General features: G+C 35.3%; 1 protein-coding gene across 1 annotated transcript in view; it reads left to right on the forward strand.

Annotated features, from left to right (window-relative positions):
- Window positions 1–12,215, forward strand: part of PLCG2 (phospholipase C gamma 2) — a 157,005-nt gene that overhangs the window by 96,355 nt on the left and 48,435 nt on the right. The window contains exons 10-14 of the mRNA XM_051976179.1: window positions 1,872–1,973; window positions 2,460–2,578; window positions 5,890–5,975; window positions 6,937–7,057; window positions 8,333–8,501. Of these exons, the coding sequence (XP_051832139.1) occupies window positions 1,872–1,973; window positions 2,460–2,578; window positions 5,890–5,975; window positions 6,937–7,057; window positions 8,333–8,501 (597 nt within the window). The remainder of the gene's footprint in view (window positions 1–1,871; window positions 1,974–2,459; window positions 2,579–5,889; window positions 5,976–6,936; window positions 7,058–8,332; window positions 8,502–12,215) is intronic.

The raw sequence follows: 12,215 nt of genomic DNA on the forward strand, positions 1-12,215 counted from the left end.
GAGAGAGAGTCAATTCATCCCCAGGCATTATGTGATAATTACCTTGTGAATCGTAACAGCATAAAATACCAAAGGAATTTGGGAGACTCTAGTATGGGTCATAAAAGGTCACAAAGCAATGAATGGGATTTTCATAGATAATAAGGGGCATTTTAGGTGAGACATTATAGGAGTATAGATTTAAATTTGGAAGCTTTACTTTACATTCAACTCCCTCATTTTATAGATGAGTGGAAATGATGCACTTAAGACCAAGGAATAGGATGAACAAAGATACAAAGACAGTGAAATGTCAGGTGTATTTGGGGGAATGTGAATAGACCCATGCCCCCTTTAGAAACTGAGTTCTGGGCAAGAAGGCTTTAAAGGAGGGACATCTGTGGCAGTTCCTTTATTTTTATTGATTTGAAATCTTTATCAAAACCGAATGAATCTTCAGTTTTACTTTAACATTTTAGAGATGAAATACTTCATAGATCATCTAGTGTATTCTTTTCAGTTTAGTGATAACTCACAATTATATAGTATTTTAGATTTTCAAAGTGCTTTATATATATTATTTCATTTGAATCTCACAACTCTATGAACTTATTATTACTATTGTTATCTTCACCTTACAAATGAGGAAACTTAGGCTGAGAAATTAAGTGATTTTCCCAGTGTTGCACAGATGGTAAGTGTCTGAAACAGGAGTTGAACTGAATTCTTCTTGACACAAGTCTGTCTTCTACACCAGAAATGTTAAACACAGCTGATGACAAGTGTGGCCAGAATCAGATTAAAATGTAATTGGGAAAATGAGCAAAATAAATAAAAATACAATTATAGAATATTAATTAAAGAAACATAAGATATGGTTATAGAAATTATAAGATGTTAATTATAGAAACTTACAATATCTTATAACTTATAATTATAGAAACTTAGAAGGGAACTCTTGGTCAGGGGCTACAGAAGCCCTGGCTGAAGCTTGACTAAAATTTTCATATATTATCCCTCAATATGCAAAAACTTCCAGTACATCCAAATGAAAGGGTAATTACCCAGAAATAACTGATTTGCCTTAATAATCGGTATATGTTTGCAAAAACGAGAAGAAGGGTGCATTGTTCTCTTTCCTGAAGGAGGGACTTTTTTTTTTATGTTACTTTATATGTATCTATCTGTCCTTGTCCTTTCCTCTTTGATAAGTTTATTAGGCCATCCCATTGTACCCAGCGCTGACCACACATTTGTTTTTCATTTCAATAAAGACAAAGAAAAACTCCAGCACCTCTAAAACTAGGAAGAATTAGGAAAAGTTGACTTCCTGCATTTTACTACATAGATAGTGAAAAGTTTTGCAAATATGTGCAAAAAAGCATGTGCAAATGTGGGATTTTAAAAAGGAGGCAAAATGGGGTCACATTTTTCATCATATCTGCTAGTTTCTGAAATATTTTAAAATTTTTCTAGGGAATTTATAATGTTTACAAGATCTAGTAATTCTATCTGGCAGTTTTTGTTAGATTGTGTCAAGTTTCAGTGCTTTTGTGTGACCTGGACTCTAGGGAATCATAGTTTTTCAATGAAGCCCTTCTTCCAAAAATGGAGATTATAGTTTGTGGGTCCCTGCCCATCCTGTGTAGCCCATCCAAATCTTTTCCTAAATGTACTGCAGAGGTTTCATCCAGAAGCCGTCTTTGATTTCTTTTGCTATCACAAGGCCTATCTGTCTACCCTCTTTTTTTAATTATACAAAAGACTATAAATATAATGATTTCATGGCAATCTGTATATGGATGCTTAGGTGATTTCTCCAAATTCTGGTAGAAAATCCTATGTCTTTCCTTTGTCATCTTTGGTGATATTTCTTTCTTTCTTTTTTTAAGGAAACTTGGGCACAGGATCTAAGTAAAGTAAGAGAGCAGATGACAAAATTTATAGATGACACTATGAGAGAAACAGCTGAACCATTCCTGTTTGTTGATGAGGTTAGTAAATGACTCCCTTTCCAACTGGCATGAAATGCTCCTACCTTATGCATAGTTTTTAATGCTCTGAAGATGACTTTTCAGTTATATTTACTTCAGTGATTTTAGTACACAAATCAGTTAATGACATGGTATTGCTGTTGGTATAGACTGTTTTGTCTATATCTTAATATAGACTCTTCTTCCTCTCATTGCCTCCTGCTTTTCTTGAGACTCTTTCATGGTTTGTGAATACTTTTAATAGAGAAATGGTGAGGAAAAGGAGAGAAGGAGAAAAACCCACTTATTTCAGGGAATTTGTCATTTGATTAGAAATTCTGATTGAAAGAAGAGATTGAAATCATTGGCAAATTTGGGACTTGTTGAGCCTCTGTGGATAAAACTTCTCTTATTATTAAAAATTACCACTTACTGACATTCAGTCTCTATTTTATTTGTTGACTTTATTTTTTCTTGTTTGTTTTTTATCCTGTTTTATTTTTCTAGTTCCTCACTTACCTGTTTTCAAAAGAAAACAGCATTTGGGATGATAAATATGACTCTGTTGATATGCAAGACATGAATAATCCTTTGTCTCATTATTGGATTTCTTCATCTCATAACACGTAAGTTTCTTGATAGTTCAGCATACAACAATATTAATAACAAGTGTGCAAAATCAAGAGTGTTTTTGAGGACATTTAATTTACCAGTGAGGTAATGTAGACTGAAGTTTCTCCAATTGGGATCTAAAAAAGGTTTCCCTGAGGCAGGTCTGGTGGTATAAGATATCAGACATTTTCCAATTACACTGAAGTATTCTCTCTACTTGCATTTAAAAAAATTAGGAAGTTGATGTTCATGCTATGTACATGTGGACCATCCTTTAGCAGTATCATAGAAATGAAAAAGAATTGACTAAGGGCAGTTTTCTTGCTTAATAAGGTAAACCAGTACTTTGGATTATAGAAATAGGGGAAATTGTGGATTAGAATTTCTATCTTTTCTGTTTGTTTAGGCTCATTTCTGAGTTGCTTGATCTTTTACAAGTTTGCTTTATTTTAACAGGCTTTTCTACCTTGCGTGTAAATCTATCATGACTAACATTTAAATTAACTAAGAGGTTTGTAGATCAGGGATAGTTAATGTAGACAGATGTCTCTACAACAGAAGGATTTGAGGGTGTTATTGTTAAGGATGTTGGGCCCAGTCCTTTATATTACCCATTTCATCTGGTCCTGTGGTCATCCTCAGTTCCCTATGGTGAAATGGAAAAGGCTCTAGACTGGCAGTTAGAAAACCTGGGTTCTGGCTCAGGTTGTACCCCTGGCTTACTCTCTTTTTGACCTTGAACAAATTTTCTCCCTTCTCTGGGTCTCATGTGATTACTCTGGACACCATGAGCTCTAAAGTTCCTTTTAGCTTGAATGCTCTCTGGTTCTCTGAACCTCTTCAGCGCTGTACCCTGCTTCCAGATGCCAGAGTCTGTGGTACTCAGTGTCCCAACAAGTATTAGGCTGAAATTTTTGCCTTCAGCTTTTTATCAAGAGTCCTGAGGGCCCATCTCAGGTGAATATACCCTCTGTCATAGAAACGAAAACTATTTGGCCTTATTAGCTTGCTAAGAGCCAAGGCCAGTAACAATTTACACTGGGGCTAAGGGTATTAATGAAGGTTCAGGCACCTTATTTTATAACTAGATACCTTCCTATGGGAGAATAATTGTGGGTAGTTTCAGTCTGTATTTTTATTATTTTTCCAAGAGTATTTTATTTTTCCAAATACATATAAAGGTACTTTTGAACGTTTATTTTTTGTAAGTCTTTGTGTCCTAAATATTTCTCCCTTCCTGCCTTACCTTCTCCCTTCCCAAAACAGCAAGCAATTTGATATAGGTTAAAGATGTATAAGCCTTTTAAATATATTTCCATATTTGTGATGTATAAGAAAAATCCAACCAAAAGGGGAAAAAACACAAGAAAGAAAAAAAACTAACAAACAAAAAAAGTGAAAGTGCTAAACTTTGATCCATATTCAGTCTCCATAGTTCTCTTTCTGGCTGCAGATGGCATTTTCCATTTCCAGTCTATTGGAATTGCCTTGAATCACTCACTGCACTGTTGAGAAGAGCCAAGTCCATCACAGTTGATCATCACATAATTTTCTTGTTGCTATGTAATGTTCTCTTGCCTCTTTTCACTTCGCTTAGCATCAGTTCAGGCCTTTCTGAAATCATTCTGATGATCGTTTCTTATAGAACAATATTATATATATTATAGAATAATACTATTCTATTACATTCCTATACCATAACTTATTCAGCCATTCTTTAACTGATGAGCATCCACTCAGTTTCCAGTTCCTTATCACTACAGAAAAGGCTGCCACAAACACTTTTGCACATGTGGGTCCCTTTCCCTCCTTTTTAATGTCTTTGAGATACAGACCCAGGAGTGGGTCAATCTGTATTTTTAAAAGGAGGTTTTGAGAGGGGTGAGACCTAACCATATGAAACTGCTTATGCAACTAGTATAACTTTCATTTATTCTTGATATTTCTTGACAGTTTTTAGAGCCTATTTGATGGCACTTGATATATTTTCTCAACCACTTCTTTGTCTGTGACCCTATCTGTCAGTGCCAAAAGGGACTAGAACATTGGGAAATTGGGAAGCAGTGAACCTGGTTCTATTCCTAGCTCAGCTACTAATTCTCTTGGGCACTTAGTTAACCTGTTACTAGAAGGAGCTAGAACCTTAGAGGCTTTCTAGTCCAAACTCTTTAGTGTAGAAGAAAGGAAACAGAGGTCTAGAAAGGAGAAGTATATTACTTGTCCAAAAACGCATAAATGGCAGGACCAGAATTTGATCTCAGGCCCTTTGATTTTGAGCCTAGAACTTTCCTTCTCTGGGCCTTGGTTTCTGTAAAGTGAGGGATCTGACTAAATGGTCTCTGAGGGCCCTGCTTCTCTAAATCTATGATCCTGTGGTCTTAATCTTGGAAGGGTCTTTTGTTTAGCGCTGGCAATGTCAGTGAGAATCTTGCCTTCCTTCACCTGTTCTCCCCTTTAGATTCCTGAGGCTTGGACATACAGTAATTCCATCAAATGCTAAATTGAATTATTTGCTTTAAAAGATTCAGAATAATTGCTGCTCATCCCAATTGTTTAGATTATAATGGTCTTGCTATCTCAGTTGGTCAACATGTAATGTTAATCTGTTCTACTGTGAATGTCATTCTACTACACAAATATTTATTAAGCTCCTACTATATGAAAAACATAGTCTTAGGTATATTGATCGTGAAGGAAGAAAGCAAATATAATAATGGCACTAATAATTAACATTTGTATAGGGCTTTCTGTCATCTTATCATCATCATACGTCATCTTGTTTGATTCTTGTAGCAACTCCATGGAATAAGTAGGAAAGCTGATGAGGAAAGTGAGACTGATAGATGATGATGATGATGATAGCTAGGATTTATATACCACTTTCTTTGAAAAGAATTTTATAAATAATATCTTGTTTGACCTTCATGACAACCCTGGGAAGAAGATATTATTATCATCCTCATTTTACAAATGAGGAAACTGAGACATAGAGAAGTTAAGCAATTTGCCTAGATTTATACAGATAGTGGGTGTCTGAGATGGGATTTGAACTCCAGATTTCTAGTAAATCACTGTGCACCCCAGACTCAGTTTTCCTTGTACCTAATAAATAGTATCAACATTTAAACTAATTTTCTGTCCAACTTTATGGAATCCCTTGGTGTGAATGAGTTGATTGAACTCTGATTTTAATTGTGAAATGGTTATTTCTGGTTCTCAAGCTAAGAGGAGCAAATTAATAAGATGGAACTTTTAATATTCAGAAGATTCTAATGGTATTATTATATGACCTCTTTACGTGGGTGGCTCTGCTCTGTTGATTTAGGTACCTCACTGGAGATCAACTTCGAAGTGAATCTTCTACTGAATCATACATTCGATGTCTTCGAATGGGTTGCCGGTGTATAGAGTGTAAGTCTTGGAGAAGAGCAACTAACACAATATTTACTGAGCATCTACCCTGTGTAATTTCTGATGCTTAATGTGGTAGACATATGAACTTTATAGATATTATTTTAAGGCTAATAAGACATAGCTACTATTTTCATTGAGCTCTCACAATTTCTTAGACTTTTTAGAATTCTTTCTTAGGAAACTTTTCCTGTAGATAGGATCTTTCTGAAAGAAAGACTGCTCTCTGTTATTCCTTTCTAGAGTATTTTTGGGGAAGGCAAGAATTTGACTTTTTTAATGTTTTTAAATGAATGCTAAGGAGTCATGTAGATCACTTTTCTATCCCTGTGCATTGGAACACTTTGGCGAATCTTTAGGAAATTTTAGATACATCCCAAGTTTTTTCTTCACCTTTGCCAAGTTTAGACTTGAGAAAGAGTATGTTGACTCTGGGAGAGCAGGAAGGGAGGCAGAATGAATAGTGTAGAGATTTCTGCTTATTGTGTATATAAAAAGAAACACATTTGGGGAAGAATGTAAATAATGTTCCTTATTTTTTTCTTATGATCCCAATGAACTCACAGTATGTAGACTGAAAAAAAAATTGGGAAGCATAAATTTTGGCATGAATTTGCCCATGCAATCAAGTTTGAATTAGGTTTCCTTTTTTCTTCTCCCAATTCTTTTAGAATTGTTTAGGGATTATTGATACTTTTAAAAAGGCAAGATTATCTTCTTAGATAAACTTTCCAAATTTCCATATTATGCCTTCATTAAATGGCAGGCTTTTTTTTTTTTTTAATCCCACTCCACTGAGCAGACACATCCCTTCTTCCAGTGCAATTGTTCTACTTGAAATCCAAGGATTTATGGTGAAACTATGATTCTTCTCTGGGCTTTCTATCCTGTAAGTCTGAATATCTAAATGCAAAAAAGCATATGACTAGCATGGTAAAAATGATGTTTTTTCTTTCCTCAGTGGATTGCTGGGATGGACCTGATGGAAAGCCAATCATCTATCATGGCTGGACACGAACAACAAAAATCAAGTTTGATGATGTGGTGCAGGCCATCAGAGACCATGCTTTTGTCTCCTCACAGTAAGCTTGCAGTTTTTGTAGTTTTGCCTTGAGAGAGGGGTCCCAATTTGGAAGAGGAGAGGGCTCCAGTGTTGCCAGATGCTTACGAAAAGATCTGCTTTTGGTTCCTTACTTTTCTAGGGCACAGTGATTCCATGTAAGGGAGACTTCCTTTTCTGGAGGACCTTAAGTGTTCTACAGCATTTTCTTCACAACAGCTTTATGAGAGTTAGTGAAAAGAGGGAGATGGGATATCTGGCCAAGGCTGGAGCTGAGAGTTTCTGAATCAGAAGCAATTTTGTATTTATCATAGTTTATTCTTACCCACTACCACATCTTCATCTCAGCTCTTCCTTCAAAACCTACCATAGAAAAAGATCTCTTTAAAAGCTATTAGTTCAAGTTCCGCCCTCCTTCTCAGTCCTCTATTCTTTTTCATTCTGGTTTATGGACATACTTATACTAGTAGGACCATTGTAGTTTAACCTACAATGGTAAAATAATTACAGAAAATATTTAAAATACCTACACTCATTGCTTCCCACATATTGGAGCTACAAGAGACCAAATTCTTTTCACCCAATCTTTAATCTTCTAAGGCAGATCCTCTGACCCATCTGTCTCAGAGATTTTCTTTATACTCTCCTTTTTGTCTTTTGGTCTCATTCGCTCACATGGAGTTCAGGAATCTTTTTGCAGATGAATACTAGATCTGTGTATTCAATCCAAATCTCTTGCCTAAGCCCCATTTTCAGCTTTGAGCCCAAAGGGCTTGTCCCTTGTTAAACCTCATCCAAAGCAGTAGGGGCAATTAGATGATGCAGTGGATTGGGTGTTGGGTCTAGAGTCTTCATCGTGAGTTAAAATCTATCTTCAGACACTTAGTATCTGGGTGACTCTGGGCAAGTCCCTTAACCCTGTTTGCTTCAGTTTCCATCATCTATAAAATGAGCTGGAGAAGGAAATGGCAACTGCTACATTATCTTTGCCAAGAAAATTTCCAGTAGAATGACAAAGAGACATACAACTAAAATGACTGAACAACAACACAACAAAAATCACTGCCAAAATTTATATTTAGTGGTCATTTTTCTAGCCAGACCAGGAGCCCTAGCTGAGATCTAAGGGAGCAAACTACTGTCTTTATCTCAGATAGTCTGTTGTAAGCACTGGAAACTTCTCCTTTTTAGCTAAATGAGAGGGCAACTGCCCAGAATTTTCAGGGGAGACTTTTGAACATTTCCTTTTGTGGAAGAGAACCAATAGTCTATTCTTTGTTTTCCTTTCTTTCCCTAGGTTCCCAGTGATTCTCTCCATTGAAGAGCACTGTTGTGTAGAACAGCAGCGTCATATGGCTAGGGTATTTAAAGAAGTATTTGGAGATCTTCTCCTTACAAAACCCACTGAAGCCAGTGCTGACCAGCTGCCATCCCCTGCCCAGCTGAAAGAAAAAATCATCATTAAGGTATGTCCCATTCACCAGTATTTGGGATTACTTTAGTAAATGGAAAAAAAAAATCACATTAAGAACTTAGATCTTCAAAGTCCCTTCTAGCTTAAACATTCTGTGATTTACACAAGATAAAGAGGTTTTGCATTTCTACCGATGAAATCCTAGAAACAGCAAAGTAAAGAAATAATCAGAATGCATTTTCAAGAAGGAGGAGGATTATATTTGGGGTTCTTTTTTCAGTTCTTACTCTTTTTGATCTACAAAATCTGACATTGTTGATCACTATGCCGCCAGGATACTCTCTTCTCTCTTAGCTTTTCATGACATGAGCTTTTCCTGGTTTTTTTTTTTTTTATTTAAAAATTTTTAAATCTTTCTGGCTGGATAATCATCTGTGGTGTGCTCCTGATAAGTGTCCTGCAAAGCCTTGTCTTGGTTGAAGAATCTTCTCTTTTCCTTTTGCATTTTTCTCTTGGTGATCTCATCAGCTTTCATGAATTCACTAATATCATGAATATCACTATACAAATAAATCCCAGATCTTTATATCTAGCCCTAGTTTCTCTTTTCAGATCCAAGCCTCTATCATTTATAGGTATGTTAGATATTTTGATCTGAATGTCATATAGGCATCTCAAACTGAACCTGACCCACACAGATACTATTATCTTTCCCCCAAAATTCATCCTTCTTTGATCCAAAAAGTACCCATTGGTCAGTATCATGCCTACCTCCCAAATCCAATCAATGAATCACAATATCACTCCTCTGTCTTTTTTTCTCCATTCACATGGCCACCAACCTAGTTCAGATCTTCATTACCTCTTATCTGGACTATTAGCATTGCCTCATAATTGATCTGTCTGCATTTAGTCTCTGCCTTCTTCAGTCCACCTTCTACACAGCTCCCAAATTAATATTCCTAAAATATAGGTCTGAGTATATCACCTCTCGGAACAGTAACTACCTGGAGCTTCCTATTACCTCAAGGATAAGCTAAATGTTTGTGATTTAAAGCTGTTCACAGTTGGTTCCAACTCTATTTTCAGACAGTTTTCATATTGTTCCTCCTCAGATGCTGTATATTCCAGCCAAATTTACTTATTTACTCTTATTTGCTTTTCTTTTTGTATAATGTTTCACCTCTTACTTTTACACCTTTGCTTAGTCTGTCCGTATCTAAAAAAGTATTACTTTTTTCCTTAGTCTCCCAGATTCCTTAGCTTCCTTCAAAGTTCAAGGGCTACCTCCTCCATGAGGTTTTATGTCATCTACTGAAATGACTTGCATTTATTTTGTGTGAACTTATTGGTGAGCATGTTATTTCTTCCTATTAGAAAATAAGCTCTTTGATGGCAGGGACTGTCTCCTTAGCATTTAGCATATTGTTTGTCATATATTAGGCACTTAATAGAGAATTGTGGAGATTGAATGTGGCTCAGAGAATAGTATTCTATTTTTGGGGGAAATGATAGTGTTTGTTTGCTTGTTTTTTCCTTCATTCTCATCGTTTTCTCTTTTGATCTGATTTTTCTTGAACAACATGACAAATGTGGAAATATATTTAGAAGAATTGTACATATTTAATCTATAGTGAATTGCTTGCAGTCTAGGGGTGGGAGGAGGGAAAAAGAGGGAGAAAAAATTGGAACACAATATTTTTCAAAGGTGAATGTTGAAAATAATCTTTGCATGTATTTGGAAAAATAAAAAGCTTTTATTAAAAAAAAAAACAAACCAAAATTTGCTTTTGATTTGGGAGAAAAGAAAAAGTCACTTGTCCCTTTCAACTCTGAAATCTGAAGTGTGATAATGCATCAATAGGTCCATCTGAAAAGGACTTGGATTGAAATTTAAAAAGTCGAATTGGCTATTGAAATAGAATACATAGGACTTTTGGGAAGTGTGACCATTTCATCTTAGAATTTATTCTGTGAAAAAGCACACTAATACATTATTTATGGAATAGTGAATCAGACTAGCCATTCTGGAAAATAATTCCTGTTGGCATTATGCCAATCAGATCACTAAATTGTGATCTAGCAATTCTACTACTACATCTGTATCCTAAAGACTTCAATGAAAGAAGGAAAAAACCCTTTTATACAAAAATATTTATAACAGCTCTTCTTATAGTAGCAAAGAACTGGAAACTAAGAAAGTGTCCATAAACTGGGGAATGGCTAAGTAAATTATAGTATATGGATGTAGTAGAATAATATTGATAAATGGTAAAAGAGATTTCTTCAGAGAAATAATTTTTTTAATCGATGTGGATTGAAGTAAGTAAAACCAGGAGAATGATTTATAGAATAAATCAATCAGCATTTATTAAATACCAATTTTATGTCAGGCATTGGGGATATAAATATAAAGAATAAAAAAAAACACTATTTGCAATGAGCTTATGATATATAGGGGAGGTATGATAAATACATTAAAATATATGCAGCATAACTAGGAAGTTTCCATGTGTATCTAAATATATAGATATCTGTCTATCACACACACACATATCCATATATACAGGTCTAATAAATACCTATGCATATCTAGATATTTATAACTATGTATTTGTGGATATCTATATCTATCTATCTGTCTTGTTACTCTTTAGTTTGATTTTTTCATTCCCTCATAGACTAAACTGTGTATGGGGTTTTCTTGGCTAAGATTCTGGAGTGGTTTCACACTTTCTTCTCCAGTGGATTAAGGCAAAAAGAGCAAAGACTTGCTTAGGATGACCCAGTTAGTAAGTATCTGAGAATGAAGTTGAACTAACATCCTCTTGCTTCCAGGCCTAGCACTCTAGCTAGTGAGCCATCCAAATATGGTCAAGTAACTTGTCCAAGATCACACAGTTAGTAAGTAGTTGAGATCAGATTTTAACTCAGGAATAGTGAAGGAGTGGGCTATGGGACTTAAAAATGTTGGGGAAATGGGGGAGAAGGGAGTGAACATCTACATGGATATTAAAATCCCCTAGTATAAGAGGAGGAATTGGGGAAGAGAGGAAGATGATGAACCAGGTGCTGAAGACTTTGAGAATAGAGAGAGAATAGGTCCTTTGAGGGTGAGTATACTGATTTTAATTGGGTAGACTGCAAAGAGGAGAAGTTACAAAGTAAAAAAGCAAGGAGAGAATGTGGAAGTGACAGTGAGGAGCAAAAAATGTTTTTACTTCCTCTCCAAAACTAGTGTGATACATTTGTTAAAAACAAACAAACAAAAAAGACCTGATTCGTAAACATTTATAAAAGAAAACTTTGATCATTAAGAAACAGCATAATCAAGAACGGATCTTACTTCTTTTTTTTTTTTTTAAAGCATTTTTTTTTTTATAAACTGGTAAATAAGGATTATGTTGTAGCTCTAGTTTATCTAGACTTCAGCAGCATCTAAGACAAAATCTATCTAGAGATAGGGAGACAATGGATTTGGACCTAGTTGGTCGATTGGATGCAGAATTGCCATTAATACATCAATGTCTGCTTGGAAGGAGGGATATTAGTTAGGGGTGCATTCTTAGCTCTGAGTAGTTTATAATTTTTGTCAGTGAATCAGATGAAGTCTTGGAAGTGAATCAGATGAAGTCTTAGAAGCCATGTTGCTTCTATTTGTAGAGGAAACAAAACTGGGAAAGATAGTTAATATGCTGAATAATAATAGAATTTATGTAATCTTTTAATATTTACAAAGTGCTTTACATATTTTATTTCATTTGAT

Source organism: Antechinus flavipes, chromosome 2, assembly GCF_016432865.1.
Source record: "Antechinus flavipes isolate AdamAnt ecotype Samford, QLD, Australia chromosome 2, AdamAnt_v2, whole genome shotgun sequence".
Taxonomy (NCBI): Eukaryota; Metazoa; Chordata; class Mammalia; order Dasyuromorphia; family Dasyuridae; genus Antechinus; species Antechinus flavipes.